The sequence below is a fragment of the Rhamphochromis sp. 'chilingali' genome (assembly GCF_963969265.1).
Source record: "Rhamphochromis sp. 'chilingali' genome assembly, chromosome: 15".
Lineage (NCBI taxonomy): Eukaryota > Metazoa > Chordata > Actinopteri > Cichliformes > Cichlidae > Rhamphochromis > Rhamphochromis sp. 'chilingali'.
Genome location: NC_137942.1, coordinates 33,848,980 through 33,866,386, shown reverse-complemented (window position 1 = coordinate 33,866,386; position 17,407 = coordinate 33,848,980). Strand labels below are relative to the sequence as shown.

At 43.5% G+C, this 17,407-nt stretch overlaps 1 protein-coding gene across 1 annotated transcript; it reads right to left on the bottom strand.

The window, feature by feature from the left end:
• Positions 1-1,575, bottom strand: LOC308412004 (deoxyribonuclease-1-like). The gene is made up of 5 exons (XM_080906074.1): positions 1,455-1,575; positions 1,158-1,270; positions 918-1,072; positions 749-842; positions 1-267 (listed from the first exon to the last, which is right to left on the bottom strand). Exons 1-5 carry the CDS (start codon positions 1,474-1,476, stop codon positions 217-219), a joined length of 435 nt encoding a protein of 144 aa, XP_080762200.1. The 5' UTR covers positions 1,477-1,575; the 3' UTR covers positions 1-216.
• Positions 1,576-17,407: the final 15,832 nt, after the last annotated feature.

Sequence of the window (17,407 nt, the reverse complement as noted above, 5' to 3'; positions counted from 1 at the left end):
AAATGTTCCAGACAAATGTGCTCCACTGCAACAAGAAGCCGAATTCTTTACAACACACAAGTTTTCAGTGAAATTCTTTTAGTGGCTTTATTGTGCATTTGCATTTCATGAAGCTGTGGCTGACAGTAGTCCCCAACTGAATGATCATTGTGCTGGCTGCAGATTGAGCACGATGTGTGGAAAGCTTGTGGAAGTCACGGTTCAAGCAACGTGAGCCTAACCGCTCAGCTTCACCTCCACGGGGAAGTGGTCGCTGACAGCCAACGCCTGAGAGACAGAGAAACCGTTCTTTTAGTGGCTCACAGTTTGTGCTGCAGACGGCTTCAGTTTCCACAGGTTTCTTTCCAGTGCTGAAAAACTCAACGTGCCTGCATGGTAATGCCATCACTACAGTATACACTGCATTATGATTTTGTTTGCATCTCTGTGGTCGTTACTACAGCCACTGCTTTACAAAGTTGCTCGATTTTCTGTAGCTCAAAGCTGATATTAAAAAAGCAAAAGTGCTTTAAAACTGCATGATTTCTGATGGGGCGACTGCTTTGCCCTTTGTGTAGAATGCCTCTCTTCTGATTGGAGCTCAGTAAACATTTTGCTGACGAGTCTATGGTCTCAGTTGCAGTGAATACAGCATTATGTTAACTTTTTATATTGACGTTTCCATTAGTGTCAGCGGGGAATGAGGCAGGTTGTGCTTTTTAGTTCAAATGAATTCTTACAGAGATAAGGATTGAAATTCATCTGTTACCAGATCTTGTTTGAGATTCAGGTCCGTCATGTAGTTATACACCTTCGCACTATCTTTCACCACTCCTCTCATCATGTCCGCAGTGACCACAATCCTGCAAACACAGAAAGATGATTAGAGTTTAGAGTTTGCGTGCACACATCAGAACGACCTGCCACAATCTGTCTACCTGTCGTAAGGGCAGACAGTTTGCGACACGGTAGTGTCGGCCGCATCAGTGATCAGCCAATGGAAAGTCTTGTCAGTGAAGATGCGGATCTGCTGCCAGTCAGACCCGGACACATAACTACAGCCTGCGTTGAAGTCACCCAGCAGCACGATGTCCTGCAGGGAGAGTAGTGTGAGTCGCATTTACCGAATGTGTGTTTTTCCACCAAATAAATGATTTTTACTTGTAGGCTGTAAATACATCATTGTTCCAGCGAGCGCGGACATCTGCCACCACGTCATAGAGAGCATTTAGCTCCCGAACAGCTGATTCTGGGGAGGTGTGCTGAGGGATCAGAGTAAAGTCTCTCACAGCTACAGAAGAGAAGGGAACAAAGGAGTGTTGACAGTGACGGAGGCGCTTACACCGCATGAGAATGATAAAGGACTAGTGACTAACATGTCCCAGAAACTACCACGCACAAATGTTTGAATGAGGATCCACATCATTATCAGTGTGATGCAGAAACAGCTGTATAGCTCGAGCCACAGCACCTACCAGTGTGTTTGGAGGAGAACATTACGACAAACGGCTCCCTGCTAAAGGCGTCTTGTCCAGTTTCCTCCGGGCCGTCGTCATAGGTGTAGCTTTTTGCCACCGATACCAGCGCCTCCCTGTGGAGAAAATCACCACCTTTTCATTTGCTGCCAGTGTGTACTTCATTTCTAAACATGTCCAGTTGCTTCTCGGGACAAATTTATTGTAGTTCTGCTTTTCCCCTTTTTTAAAATCACTTCTTCTGAATTCTGAGTGTGTATAAGATGTATGTTGAAAAAAGACGGAGGATTTGCCGTTAAATTACTTCAAACATGCCTCAAACACTACAAACATGCTGGAAATATAAATTTTTAATCAAGTTGTTTTGAATGGTTATTTGAGAAACTTATGGGAGGTTCTTTAACCCTCTGAGGTCTAAGTGATGATGATCCAACACCGTCCAACACTGCTGAGAGATCACCGTCTCTGACCTCTTGGATCAGAATGACGTCATAGCGTTGGACAATCTGCAAAACACACATAAAAAATGAAAATGAATCACCTGATTGTCCATCTTGCAACATCACGTTTGTTTATATTTTACCTTGCACGAAAAAATTCATGTGTTAAGCTTTAGATTGTAAAGGCAACGCTACAGCTGTTGCACATCCAGTTATTTCATTGATCATTCCTTAAGCATAGAGGTGGGAATATTCTGGGAATATTCAGGTTTACTTCTGCAACAGGCCAAATCATCCAAAGCATTTCTCAAAATTCAGTTCAAACTATTTCAAAACGCACACACAAGATAACACTTCTGGATTGGTTTTGAAAGCACTCTGACCCAAATTGCATTACAAATGGGTGGATGTAAACATTTTGTACAAACTGTCATATCTACCAAAGAGGGAAAAGTCCCAGACCTTGGTAATGATGTTCATCAGAGTGGTGTTGGAGGCTTTGGTGTCTCCGAAGGATTTGATGTTAAAGGCTCCCAGCAGCAGCGAGTTAGAGAGATGCAGCAAGGTCAGAAAAAGCCCCAAAGTGCCCACCAAATGCATCCTACACCAAACAGGTCACATGTTAAAAATGACTTAGAAATCACATGAAACACTGACGCTTACAAATGATTTCATATTTATTTTACACGTATGTAAGCTAATGACTTCCCAGGTTATCAGGTTAATAATTTTCAGGTTGTCAGAGATTTACAGTTAACAAACAGTCAGGTGAATAAACAACACTGAGACACTTGTGTAGGTTAACGTGCTGCACGGGTGAAAAGCTCAGAGCAAATCACCCCGAACTGCAGTATTCGTTTATTTTTATAGGTTACATCGTCAATATGCAAATATATTTCCTGTTACGCAGGTCCTGATGCTGTCTGTGTGTGTGTGTGTGTGTGTGTGTGTGTTTGTCACAAAGTATGTGTGTTGCAAGTCAATTTCTAAGAATAATATACTGCGAGTCAACTTCTGCAGATGTGTATTTCTGTACTGATCTCTTGTCAGTGTCACAGGGTCAGCTTCCTGTTTTAACAGAAAACTGTGTCTGGTGAAATATGTATAACATAACTTTTGAAGCATAAGCAAATAAAACAATAAAAACTCCCTGACATTCCCTCCTGTTGTTACCGTATTTCACCACTTCAATCATACTTTATTATCAGCCAACAATCACTTGCTTATAACCTTTTCAATTGTAGCATCATTCAGTATGTGTGAGTGTGTGTGTTCCTATACTAAATCTTCTTCGTCCGGTTCATCTTCTTGTGGCAGTCCAACATATGTGATCACTGTGGCCTGTACCATCTTGCCAATCATTGATCTGATACAGGGTAGAATGCATGTAGAGAACATGCAAAGCAATAAAAGAAGAACTCCTATCAAGACAAGTCCTTTGATCATGAGGGTCCTCCAGCTGCCGCTCAGCAGCCAGGTCAGCCAGTCCTCTGTGTTCATGACATAATCTTGTTGCTGTGCATTGCTCAGTTGTCGTAACTTCTCCAGGGCGGTGGTCATGGTCAAGGAATGCACGCTATCTGGAATATGGGTGCAGCAAGTGGTGTTGAATAAGACACAGAGGCCCCCTCTCTCAGCGAGAATCATGTCCAGGGCGACTCTGTGTTGCATGACCACTATTCTGATCGCGTCGATTTCCTCATTCTGAGCCTTGTTTTATCCATGTTGAGCTGTTCAGGAAAAGTCCAAATCGGTAGTCAAGAGTCTCGATCCTTAGCATGTTTTTTCCATTCCCGATCCATGGGAAAAGTGAGTGCAGGACTTTCTGTCCAGTGGTCCACAACTTGAACTCCGCTGGCACATCACTGCCCCAGATTGGATCATGAGGTTGCACGTCATCAGTGCTCCTCTTGCGTCTTGGTTGGTCCTTGTCTTTCCTGCGGCATCCGGAAAGTCTGGGAGCAGTTTTGGTTCATCCCCAGCTTTCTGTTGCCGTATGCGAAGGTGAAACACATTGGATGTTGTATTCCTGGTTCCCTCCTGACATTGAAAGATTTTCCCTTGTCTTTTTAACTCAAACTTGAAGGCGAAGATGTCTTCGGGGGAACATGTTCCGCTGGTGGCTTTGTAGAATATACATAGGGCTTCGGAAAGGCTGGGTGATTTTCCATATAGGGTGGCTTGCATTGCTGTTGTTGGGAGGTGTGAACAGACGTGGCAGCCAGTGTGGTTGTCTTCTGTATGTACTCGGTTGTAGACGTACCAGTACCAGGCATTGTTCAGCCAGGGGTGGTTGTGCTCTTTATCCATATCCTTTAGGTGTAAGTTGTTATATGACCATTTCTTCTGCAGGTGGTGCTGTGGGTCCTCGTCTTTCCAGGTGAGTATCAGTAGGCTCTCTAGGAGCGCAATGCCAGTCATTATGAGGACAAGGTTCTTCATGATGACCAGGCACACCCGGGCTCCAGGTGAGTAGACCACTGGCGAGAAGACAAAAGGGCGGGATATACCCAAACAGCCCTTTCCTCCACCAGGGAACACCTAGGAGTCGGGGGAACCGGCGTCTATGCTTGTGTTGTCACTCACTTTTTTGCAGTGGCTTTGGTGGATCCAAGATGGTCTTTCTGCTATTTTGCAGGCAGTCAGTGTGGTGGGCCTGATATTGGCCTTCCCACCTTGGTGAACTCCAATTTTTCCTCTGGAGCACTTTGATCAGGATCCAATCACCTGGGTGCAACCTGCAAGAAACTGGAGAGATATCGCTCGGCAGTTTATTGTTAGCACAATCTCTTTATTCTCAAATAATTTAGTCATCCACTCTGCTAGAGTGGTTTCTCTTATAGACTTATTAATAGGCTCACTAGTGAGAGGAAGCGGAAATTGCCTCCCGTGAACGATTTCAAAGGGTGTGAGCTTTTGCGAACCCTGGGTTAGTCGCATCCACATCTTCACCAGGCCCAAACACTCAGGCCATTGTCTGATCTTATCAGAGTAGGAATGCCGTAAGTAGGAATAAAATGGTTGCATAAACATTTTGCTACTGAGATTGCATCTGCTCTTTTTACTGGATAGATTTCTGGCCATTTTGAGAACACATCCACAATTACTAGAGCGTATTTTGATGCTTGACATTCGTTCAGTTTAATAAAATCCATGTGGATTGTGTGAAATGGGTGCGGTGGTGTTGGGGAAAAGCCTCTTTTAGGCCTGAGGTTCCCCTGTGCAATATGTTTCTGGCAAATCATGCATGTTCTGATAAACTCTTGTGCTGAAGCTTCAAAATTTTGAGTATAGAAGTGTTTGGGGAGGATATTCATCATTCCACCCCTTGACAAATGCGTTAAGCTATGTGTCACTAATGCTGCTGTCTTGTGTAGCAATTTTGGCAGTATTGGTTCGCCATTACAGGTCATTTTGTAGCCGTGCTCCACACTTTAACCACTTCTTTTGCTCTGCGATGGGTGCGGCTTTCTGTCCATCTTTAAGTACATCAAGTGGTATTAGATGTGAGGTTTCAGACATCAAAGTCTGTACAGGTTGCTGTGCTGCCCTCTTTGCTGCTCGGTCTGCAAAGTTATTGCCTTCAGTAATTTCTGAATTATCTTTTTTGGTGTGCAACGCATATTGACTGTCAGTGTGAATATTTATATATTTCTATTTCTCGACCTTTGCGCAGCATGCACGTATGATAGCCGCTAGTTCTGCACTCTGTGCTGAAAAAGAGGAAGTAAGAGCTTTCACTTCTAAAACAGTAGGCTGCAGTGTACTAAAAATGTCTGGTCGGGGTTTCATTTTTTCAGTTAGCTTCAGCATACAGCTGTGTTCGGCACCATCTACTTCCGCAGGAAGGAGAGTGCTTGTCACCGACAGGCAAAGCTAAAACTGTGCTTGTTTGCAGGGCAAGTTTTAAGTCAATAAATGCTTTATCTGCCTCTGGTGTCCATTCTATTTCATCTTTCAGAGCTAAGTGTTTGCCATAGATCAGGTTTTGCAAAGGTTGGTCCAGCAGTGCATATTCAGGTATCCAACATCTGCAAAAGTTGCAGAGACCTAAATAACTCATCATTTGTTGTTTGGTGACAGGCTTAGGAGCGTTTTGTACAGCTACTATTCTGCTGTCTAACAGCTGTCTGCCTTGTCCTGTCAGTTTGTGGCCAAGGTACGTTACTTCTTGGCTCCACAAGTGCAATTTATGCTGTGAGACTTTATGGCCTTGCTTCGCTAGATGTTGCAAAACTGTCAGTGTGTTTGCTACGCAATTAGTCTGTGTGTAGCCTGTAATCAAAATATCATCAACGTATAGCAGGAGTTTACCTGGGGCAGGAAGCGTGCAAAATGACATGGATTTTCTTAGAGCTTCTGCATAAAGAGTGGGGCTATTCTGGAATCCCTGAGGCAACCTTGTATAGGTATACTTCTGGTTGCCAAAAGTGAATCCAAATAACTTTTGTGAGTCAAAGTGTAGTGGTATGGAAAAGAAAGCATTTGATAGGTCTATTACAGAAAAGCACTGTTCTTTTGGTATTACTTGATTTAAAATGGTGTGTGGATTTGCCACCACAGGTGGGATTTGTTCTGTTATGTCATTCATTGATCTAAGGTCATGTACTAGTCGATATTTCCCCGTGTTTGCGTTTTTCACTGGGAAAATCGGAGTGTTACAGGTTGTTTCAGTTGTTTTTACTAAAATGCCTGCTTTTTCCATATCTGCAATTACTGGCCTGATCCCTGTTTTTGCTTCTGTGCTTAAGGGATATTGTGGTTTAATTGGCCTGTAAGTTGTGGTAGTTTTTACTACAACTGGATCTGCTAGATCTGACAACAGAGGGTTTGTGTTCAGAGCCTAGAAGTAATTGTTCTATGTTATACACGTCCATGTTTCCATTGCTCTTTGCTTCTTCTTCTTTGTGTTTTTTTGTTCATTACGTTTATACTCGAGGCATTCCTAGATACCCCCTAGTTTTTCAAAGAATTCACACATCTTACATATTTCAACTTTGAAGTTAAAGTTTTCTTATTTTTATCTGTCCTGTGCATTAAAAACCGATTTGCAGGCTGAAGTAAGGCCTTTCCTTTCACTCCATATTTCTCTGTCATAAAGTCCAGTTTAACATGGAGGTTAGTCCAAAACAAAGCGGCTCATGTTCCACCATCTGCTGAGAGCTCATGACATGAGAGTGAGAGACCAAACACCTGCTCCTCTGGATGTATTTTTGGCAGTTTATCTAACATGCTATTTAGCGCGTCGCTATTTGCAGCATGTTGCAAGGCTTGGTAAAATATTATCCTTTTAGGACAATATATTACTCTGTTGCCCTGGTTACACCGTCCTGGAGCTGTTGTGGAAGACCAAAGGTTGCCAAATATGGAAACAGAGAGCTGCATTTATACTGTGATGGTTTGCATGTGCTGCTGAAATGTGTTTGTAAACGCACAATTACTGCAGGAAAAATGCACAAAAGTTACTGTAATGCTGCTGTAGCCTGAAACATCCACTCTAAACAAGAAACTGGCTCACAGTATTGCACCGAATACAGCTCAGATGTTTTTGTAGCGAGTGAGAGGTCCATACCTGCTCCTGTATGTCTGCACGGTGGAGACGCCTGAACTCGTGAATCTTCTGAAAGCTCCTGAAAAGCTTCTGAGCAGAATGGCGACCAGTGTCTCTTTTGAGGTTTTTATCTACCTGCAGGCGCATGTGACTGCAGGGTGCTGGGGAGGAGTACAGAGAAAAGGTGTGTTGTGGATGGGGTACAGATTTCAGGCTTTCAGGTTCTCACATCCCAAGATTGCAGTGCAACAAGGATAACGTTGCAACCTCAAATTCTTTTCTGCTCGTCATACAATAAAAACACTTCAGCATTGTTTTAACTTGCTGTTGTCCTGTTTGGCATTTGTGTGAAGTTCTGTCACACTTCACAAATGAACTCAGAATGAGTGTCGCAGTGTTGGGATGACCTTAAACTTTGGCAAAATCCTTACGGAAACTGAAGAAATTCCTTCAAGCAGTTTGAAAGATGCCTTGTTCATGAGAGCAGGGACAGACAAAACATAATATCTACTCTAGGTCTGCTCCAGCAGAGACACGTAACAGTCATTAGCAATAACAACAGTAATATTGCTACAGCCTTGTTAAACTATCATCTGTCCCAGTGTTATATCTTGAAATCAGACCTTCAAAAACCTTCCGATAGGCTGATACAACACAAGTATGCCACCGTCTCCACCTTATTGGTCAGAAAGTTTTTCTTCCCAGTTGTAGCTGAACAAACAGAATCCATTCACTTACAATGCATTCAAGCTTGACAACACAATAATACACTTTAGTGAAGTTTCATAAAAGTGCTCATACTTACAGCATGTTACAGTTGTCATGTTACTGATGAGGGTTAAGCTCTATGTTTTTAACATTGTAATCAGATCTGCCAGGTCGGTGCTTAGACATATACCGGTGTCCACTAGAGGTCTGCATTCCCGCGGCTGTCCCGCGGGAGCCGCGGGACCCGACCAGATTTCTTGCGGCGCGGGAATAAATTTCCAAATAAAATGCGGTAGCGGTCGGTAACTCTGGTGTAATTTGAACGGGAGCGGGCGGTCTGAAAATATAGCGTGCCCGACATTTTTTCGGAACAGCATATCTGTGATTTCCTCATTCTAATTGAGCACTGGTACAGCCAGTGCTCACGCCTGTTACATGCACTGAGCGCATGGATCAGTGCTTTTTGCACGTGCATTTTACTTGCACAGTCTGTGACTCTGTGCGCGCATCACCTGCATCAGAGCGCGCTTTACCAACATGGCAGAGCAAACTGAAGATGCAATTTCCTTGAAGGACGTTCAGCTGGGATTAGACAACGGTCAGTTTACTTTAAGGAAACCCACATCAGGCAAGTCTGATGTATGGGAGTCTTTTTCATGCGTCATAGACGCAAATGGAAAAAAATTACCCTTTGTACAATGCGATAAATGCCTCAAAGTTTTACCCTTTTGCAGTCACAAGACTGGAACCTCAGGTTTAAGGCGGCACTCATGTCCCATCACAAAGGGGCAAACAAAACTGGCATTTACTAAATCTTTGCTGGTGCCAGAGAAGTTTAAAAAAGAAACCAGAGACAAATGTGTTCAGTTTGTTTGCCAAGACATTCGACCGTATGATACCATCTCTGGAAAAGGCTTCACACAGCTGGCCCAACATTTGGTCGACACAGCAGCAAGAATAGGAAAATTCGATGTCTGTGAGATACTACCACACCCCACAACGGTGTCAAGAAATGTTGAAATGAGGGCTCAGAGTCTACGTAAACATGTTGTGGAGGAAATCACTGCAACAATATCGAAGTTTGGATGCGCTGTTACAGCAGACATATGGACAGAAACATATCGAAAAACGTCCTTTTTGTCTGCAACCATCCATTACGTTAATGAGCAATCTGAGCTACATTCAAGAGTGCTTTTTGCTGCCCCTTTTGACCCAAGCACCTCAAAGACAGGTGAAAACATTCGAAGGCACCTGCTGCAGAATCTCAGAGTGTTTGGCATTGATGCGACAGACATGGGCAAAAAGATTATTTTTGTCACAGATCGTGGAGCCAACATGATCAGTGCCTTACGAGAATACACGAGGCTAAACTGCACAGCGCACATACTAAACGTGACTCTCTCCAGTGCGTTTGGTACTGCCATAATCGAAAAGTCTCCAGAGATCGCTAGCCTTCTGACTGATGTTAAAAAGTTGGTTACATATTTCAAACACTCAGGACAGCAGGGCAAGCTTAAAAAGTCACTGAAACAATCCATAGAGACACGATGGAACTCTAACTTTGACATGTTAAATTCTGTCTTGGAACAGTACGAAGACATTGCATCTGTGCTGACTGAGAGCAATAATTATGACAAGATCGGACGCATTAGCATCAGTACTCTTAAGTTACTAGTATCATTCCTAAAACCCTTCAAAGAGGCAACTGACGACTTGGAAACTGATAACACAGCTCCCAGTGCCTCACTTGTTCTTCCGTGGTCTGTGCGATTAATTGAGCACTGTACATCAGCCACAAAAGACCCTCTGCTCTCTGAAATTGCAACCGTCTGTGTAACACGGCTGAAAGAATTACTGTCAGCAGACAGCACTTCATCCCATTCTGTTCACATGCTTTATAAAATAGCAACCTTTCTGACACCAAATCTGCGAGGTCTGAGAATGTTAGATGAAAGAGGGCGACAGAATGTGATACAGGGAGTCAAGGAGATGATCGAAGATTTAAAGTTTGATCATGCACATGATGAGGATGTTGAACCAACACCTGCCAAAAGGCCTACTGTTCTTCATAAATTTTCAGATTGGGAGGAAGAGGAAGAATCATGTGGATCAAAATCACTAGATGTTCAGATTCAGGAGTACAGGACCATGAAACTTGAATTATCAAGTCAACAAAACATTTTGCAGTGGTGGAATTCCAACAGTTCCCAGTTCCCTGCCCTGAGCAACCTTGCAAGATTTGTCCTCTGCATCCCGGCAACGAGTGCACCTTCCGAGAGAGCATTCAGCCTTTGTGGTCGGATTTTGGAGGAGAGACGTTCAGTACTGAAACCCTCATCAGTCAGTGACATTCTTTTCCTGCATGGAAATTTAAAATAATTTGGATTTTTTAAGTAAGTTTCGTTCATTTGATTAATAGTTTATAATTTTGAGATGTCGTTTATTGTTGTATTTATATATGCATATTTTCTTTTGTAGGAGAGACCTTGAATTCGACATTGGGACATTTTTTCGTTAAACTGATAGTTTAAACAACCATTTAATTTCGCAGTGGCCAACTATTTTGTTCTTTTGTTTACAATTTTAAGTGACTTTTTTTTTTTTTCGCGACACTTTCCCTACTGTGTTGACAGAAAAATGTTACGTTTGTATTTTACATAAAAATAACAAGTAGGCCACAATGCTGTATTCGTTTTTATTTATTTTATTTTTGCAACACGTTTTCCATGTTAAAAGATAAATGTTGCATGTTGACAGATAAATGCATCTTGTTTAAGAAAAATAAATACAATCATTGCACAACCTGCAGTTTTACCTGTTATCTCTATTTTTTGGTGGTACCCCATTTAAATGTGAGATTTTGGAAACCAGATCTAAATTTAGCGGGAACGGTCGGGTCGGGTAGAAAATTATTCTAAGCGGGCAGCGGGTGAACAAAGACTGAATATACAACGGGAGCGGTCGGGTGCGGTACAAAACCTTGCGGGAGCGGGCGGGAGCGGGACTAAAAAAACATTCCCGCGCAGACCTCTAGTGTCCACTACACCCAGCCTCCTGACTCTTTCTTTACTGCCAGCTGTCGAGAATCTGATGCCTCAGCAAATACTGAATAAATTTCGGTGCCACCGCTGCTGTCCACATTCATGCTCCCGTCAGGGTAAACCATAGTTTCCCAAACTTTCAATGTATTTTAAACTTGAGAATCCAAGTGAAGCCAAGATGTTTGCTGACTATTAGTCTTGTTTATGAAGTAGACAAACGAAGAGGATTTTGTGTAGAAAGGATGAGGGCTCAGTGTGCGCGTGAGGAAAGCTTGCACGAGAGGAAATCTCCACTGGGACATGGAAAACTACCACATACTGACCTAAAGAGCAACGAGTACAGAGGGAGAAACAGCAGGAAGTGCAGCTTAACCACAGATTTGTAGCCACTCTTGCAGTTTAAACCAAAGACCAACAGAGAGTTGCACTAGGGCCAAAGTAGCAGGATCATTTTCTGTATTTGACTTTTGGTTATATGCACATGTGACCTGATGGGGACTGCAGATGTGCAGTATCTGCACCTTATATTTATATTTTATTTTATATTATATTTTTCTCTAACATCCATAAACATGCACACTCTGGTAAAACTAATTAAAGTTAAATACTTCTTTGTAAGATGTTTAATAAAGAATGATAAAATGGAAAAGTGCCATGTGTGTAGCTAAAAATAAGCCCCAGAGCGAACGCCAAGGCTGCAGTCTGGGAACCGGCGGGGCGGTCACCGCTGGGATGTGCTTATCAGAGTGTGGAAAGTTGTGGACTTTAAAGTGTTGAACTTTGATGGATAACCAGTCGTGTCTCAGATCAAACGTGCAGAATAAAATCTTTGCCATAACTGTTGGCATGAGAGTGATGCTCATTATCCCTTCTGGCAACATTTTGAATAGCACCATCTGGTCAAGCAAGGCCATGTGACACACTGAGCTCGTGATACTGGTTTTGGGCGGCAGTGATACGGACACTACTGGACTGAAACTGGTTTGAGGGTCTGCTAAAACGACAGCATGTAAGGACACAATGACTGTGTTTTAGTAAGTGTTTACCTGTTTTACTAAATGTACTTAAGAACTGCTGAGACCGTTTATAAACCTGTGTTTAAATTTCAAGAAAAGAATGATGCATTTGCATTTCTGTATTAATAGTTGGAACCGAGGAGGAAATATGAATATGAATGCAGCTGCATCGTTTTTTGCATTCATGTCGTTTTATTCAAATCAGTTTGTGTTAAATGCCCCAGACAACAAATCTGTTGTCGGTTTAATTTCAGAAAGGATGGCGCCACATCATGTGATCATTACAGCATATGTACAGATCTAAATGCATTTCATGTCCTATTATAGTTTTATTCACTTCAGATTAGCATCAAAGTTGTAGCCGCGTCTTTGCCCATTATGAGCCATAAAGTTGGACACTGTTGGAGACTGTTCTGCTGGTGATAAATGAAACGTGACGATCGTTTAAAAGGATTTTATTTTGAAATCTAACACCCATGTAGAGCTAACATTGATCGTAATAACATCGTAATAACATCGTAATAACATCGTAATAACATCGTAATAACATCGTAATAACATCGTAATAACATCGTAATAACATCGTAATAACATCGTAATAACATTTTTACAGTTTGTGTAAACCCAACAGAAACCATGTTGTCCCAAAACGCTGCGTTTGTGTCCCATATGTAACACCGTGTATTATCCAACTTATTTCACATGGTTTAACTTGAACTTTAAAAACTACAATAAAGTTTTGCTGTATTACCAGTAACAAATCTTTTATATACACATTAGCTTGTTTAAAAAAAACTGACTGAATTACCTCTAAACTGGTTCTAGGCTTTGTCACACTGGTCGCACTGGTTATTGTCCATGGTCAGTAAGTGTAGGGTTGACTTAAGCTCGAGTTTGTGTAAACTGAACTGCTGCACCGATCACGTATCAGCGTCTGTTGGCGTGTTTCTGGGGTCGCTGGCTGGAGGCTTTCCCAGAAAGGTCACATGCTGCGCCAGCTTGTGTGTCGCCAAGCTCGACTTCAAAGCAAAAGCCCTCCCACACTGGTCACACTTGTGTGCTTTAACTCCACTGTGGACCAGTTTATGTCTCTTTAAGTTGCTCTTATAATTAAAAGCCTTTCCGCACTCCTCACATGTGTGGGGTTTTTCTCCGCTGTGGACCATCTCATGGATTTTTAAGTGGCTCATCCGAGTAAAAGCCTTCTCACACTGGCTACATGCGTATGGTTTGACTCCTCTGTGCAGGCGCTGATGAGTTCTCAAGTTGCCCATCAAACTAAATGTCTTTCCGCACTCCTCACATGTGTGGGGTTTTTCTCCGCTGTGGACCATCTTATGGGTTTGTAAGTGGCTCATCTGAGTAAAAGCCTTGCCACACTGGCTACATGCGTATGGTTTGACTCCTCTGTGTAGGCGCTGATGAGTTCTCAAGTTGCCCATAGAACGAAATGTCTTTCCACACTGGTGGCATATGTGTGGTTTGACGCCGCTGTGGCTGAGGTGATGTGTTTTTAAGTTGCTTTTCCGAGTAAAAGTCTTTCCACACTGGTCACAACTGAAGGGCTTTTCCCCACTGTGGATGCGCTGGTGTCTTCTGAGGTGACACGGGGCATGAAACTTCTTGTTACACTGATCACACCTGTAGTGCTCAAGTAAGTTTGCACTTGAGTGAGCATCTTCAGCCAACTGAGGGCACTGAGGTGTTGGGCTCTCTTTGGCGTCTTGTTCCTACAGCAACAAAGACACAGGCAGGGAGTCAGAAGCTTAATAAGTGTTTGAGTTAAATCTTGTTTTGTCGTGCCGGCGTCTCTGCTTCGATAAGAAACCTGTTTGTTGGATGATGCCCATAATAGTAACCTGTTGTGTTGTAAATTGTTTGGATGCGTTTTGGAAAAGAAAGACTGTATTATTGCATAAAATACATTTAAACAAGTGCATCGCTGATTGCATCTTGTGGACATCGGTTCTACCAGCTGATTGCCCTGCTCAGTCTTTACGCCCGACCCAACGAGGGACAATCAAATGCAGAGGGGACAGTGCGACTTCACCCGTGCACTTGCACCTCTTGCACACAGTCCTCATTTACAAAGTGCTCTGCAAATCACCCCGTCCCTGTTACAGTGCAGCGAGCCAAAAATGAACCATTTAGTCCTTGGTGTAAGACCAGGGGTGTCGAACTCCAGGCCTCGAGGGCCGGTGTCCTGCAGGTTTTAGATCTCACCCTGGGTCAGCACACCTGAATCAATTGATTAGTTCGTTACCAGGAGAACTGGAAGTCATTTAACCATTTAAATCAGCTGTGTTGGAAATAAGGAAAGGTCTAAGAGGTTGAAGCCTTCGTCTTTCCATTTACTATTTTCTTTTCTTAACATGCATTTTGTTTCTCATGTTCTGGAAAACTGTAAATAATTACTAAAGGGTGGTAGTTAACAATAATCATAATGATATAATGACAATAAATGATGATCATTCATGAAAGTTGTACTGATAGACTTTTCACGTTTCCTAAAAGCAGCTCGGCCTTGGTTTGCACGGCACTTCCAGATGTGTTTATAAACTACGAACAATTTCACGTATAAAAGTCTGTAAAATGTTCGGACTCATGATTTATAAAAACGATGTTTTTCTCACCGTGTGTGAAGAAAACATTTTCTTCTTTCCAAGATGGCCGACTACGTTCCTCCGTCAGACTGCTCGACCCACCAACACCTGCCAGGAAAGAGCTTTATTAGGCTCCGGAGCCGAAATGCACATTAAAGTCACTTTACATCCAGATGACTTAGACCGTCCTAAGATAATAAACTTTTAGCCTGGTCTAGATTAAACTGAGCTGATGGCAAGACGGAGGATCAGAGGACTTGAAGCTTTAAATAATCCCTCAAGGAGACAGGTCTAACCTTTCCTTTGAAATATCTCTGAGGTAGCATGGACAACATACACGTGCAGATGAGAAATGACACCCTGATTCAATCATTCCCTCTCTGTAAACACTTTAACTGGGAAGCCAAGCTAAAGGTTAAATGATCAGCGGCTGTAGGTTTAGCTGTGCTCGTATGCCCGGACAATACAAATATATAAATAAAGAACTGCACACAAACACAATTACACTACTTGATCTGTTACAATCGAGCGACATTACTTGTCAGCATCTGGAATCATGGAACTCTTTGGTCACGGTGAAGGAACAGTGTGCAGGGCTGTTTTTAAAATGAGGTTTTTCACCAAGCATCCTGATGGGCTCTTCCCAGGAGTTAGTGGACAGATAGTTGGAGGTCATGTTCCCAACAAGCAGCAACTGGTGCCGAGGATGAAAGGAACCATGAATGTGCTCAAAGCTAGATTGCGAAACCGCGATATCAGAAACACATCCTGCATGTGCTGCACTTGCTTTCTAGCAAAGCACCCTGGTTTGCAGTGTCCCAGGTGTAGGCCAGCACTGAGGATTGTTCTCCAGTCACTGTACACACAGTTTAAGGGAGGACAGCAGTTCCTACTTTGAAGGTAAACCTTAAATGATCAGCAGCCATGAGTTTAGTTGTGCTCGTACAAGTTATTGTCTCCAGTGTCTCTGCGGGTCCCTAACACTCCCTCACAAACACACCTGAGCTGGGAACATACCTGAGGGAGAGCAGCAGATGACAGCATGCAGGAGACAACAAACTAATCTAAACATATAAAACAACTCCAACCAACATCAGCTTGGTGGTTACCTTTGGAGGAGCCCAGCCCATGAGCTGTGCTGTGATGACTTATGGTGAACAGGTGTGCCAACAACTAAGAGCCGAGACAGAGCCTCTTAAAGCTGTAGGACAAAAAACAGCACGTCCAGAGCACCTGAAGGCCAGAAGGTGGCAGCAGCAAACGGGTGTCAGGTACAATCTTCAGCTTCCATAGTATCTACAGATCATACACTCCTCCCTTTGCTCAGTGTTTTCACCTTCAGCACATAAAGGTGAACTTCAACCACACCAACAGACTGGAATATGTTCACCCACACAGACCTGGACCAGTACGCCTCATCTGTACTGGATTACATCTCCAAAACCACAGACAGTGTCACCACCCAGAAACAGATCACCATGTACCCCAACCAGAAGCCTTGGATGAACCGGGATGTTCGTCTCCTCCTGAAGGCCCGCAACACCGCCTTTAGGTCAGGAGATGCACACGCCTACAGTACAGCCAGGGCTAATCTAAAGAAGGGCATCAAAAAAGCCAAACACCATTACAAAAAGAAGGTAGAAGAACACTTCTCCAACTCCAACCCCCGACGCATGTGGCAAGGACTCCAGACCATCACAGACTACAGGACCACCAAACCCTCCCCCGCATCCTCTGATGTCTCCTTCCTCAACGAGCTCAACAACTTTTATGCTCGTTTTGAGCGAGGGAACCCCACAATCACAACCAAAGCAGACGTGACGCCAGACCACCAACCTCTGACTCTCTCCCCCACCGATGTAGGAGCGGTGCTGAGCAGGATCAATGTCCACAAGGCTGCAGGCCCTGATGGCATCCCCGGGCGTGTTCTCAGAGCGTGTTCTGGGGAGCTTGCAGGAGTGCTCACAGACATATTCAATCTGTCCTTGGCCCACGCTGTGGTACCGGCCTGCTTCAAATCCACCTCCATCGTCCCGTTACAGAAAAACTCCAACCCATCTTGCCTCAATGATTACCGCCCAGTAGCACTCACCCCCATCATCACTAAGTGCTTAGAGCAGCTGGTCCTAGCACACTTCAAATCCTGTCTCCCCCCCCACCCTGGACCCCCACCAATTCGCATACCGCCAGAACAGGAGCACAGAGGATGCAGTCTCCATCGCACTGCACTCTGTCTGTCTCACACCTGGACAATGTTACGAGTTCAAATATTGGGGATGGAGACAAGAGGAAAAACCACAATAACAACACTGGTCCGGCCGGGTTGAGTCAAACGATGATTTTAATGATCACACGCGTGGGAGATGGACACCGTACGCAGACAGCATCAGATCTCAAAATGGTGGAGCATTGATCAAACTCTTATAGCCTCTGATGCCTCCACCTTATCATAAAAAGCCTAAACATTCACATGCTTTCTCTCACACAGCGCCTAAGCTACGACCTTGGCTCCCCGGTTATCTGCTCCTGCTGAGATGGGGCAGAAAACTCCAGCATGTTCTCTTCTAATCAGACAAATAAGGCGATGACTTTCT

What these genes read in the sequence shown, in the direction of transcription:
- LOC308412004 (XM_080906074.1), bottom strand. Translation starts at nt 1,476, where the DNA reads ATGTTCTCCTCCAAACACACTG. An exon ending in GCGCTCGCTGGAACAATGAT is followed by an intron (nt 1,073 to 1,157) that starts GTATTTACAGCC and finishes CTCTCCCTGCAG; the next exon opens with GACATCGTGCTGCTGGGTGA. An exon ending in ACTGTCTGCCCTTACGACAG is followed by an intron (nt 843 to 917) that starts GTAGACAGATTG and finishes CTGTGTTTGCAG; the next exon opens with GATTGTGGTCACTGCGGACA.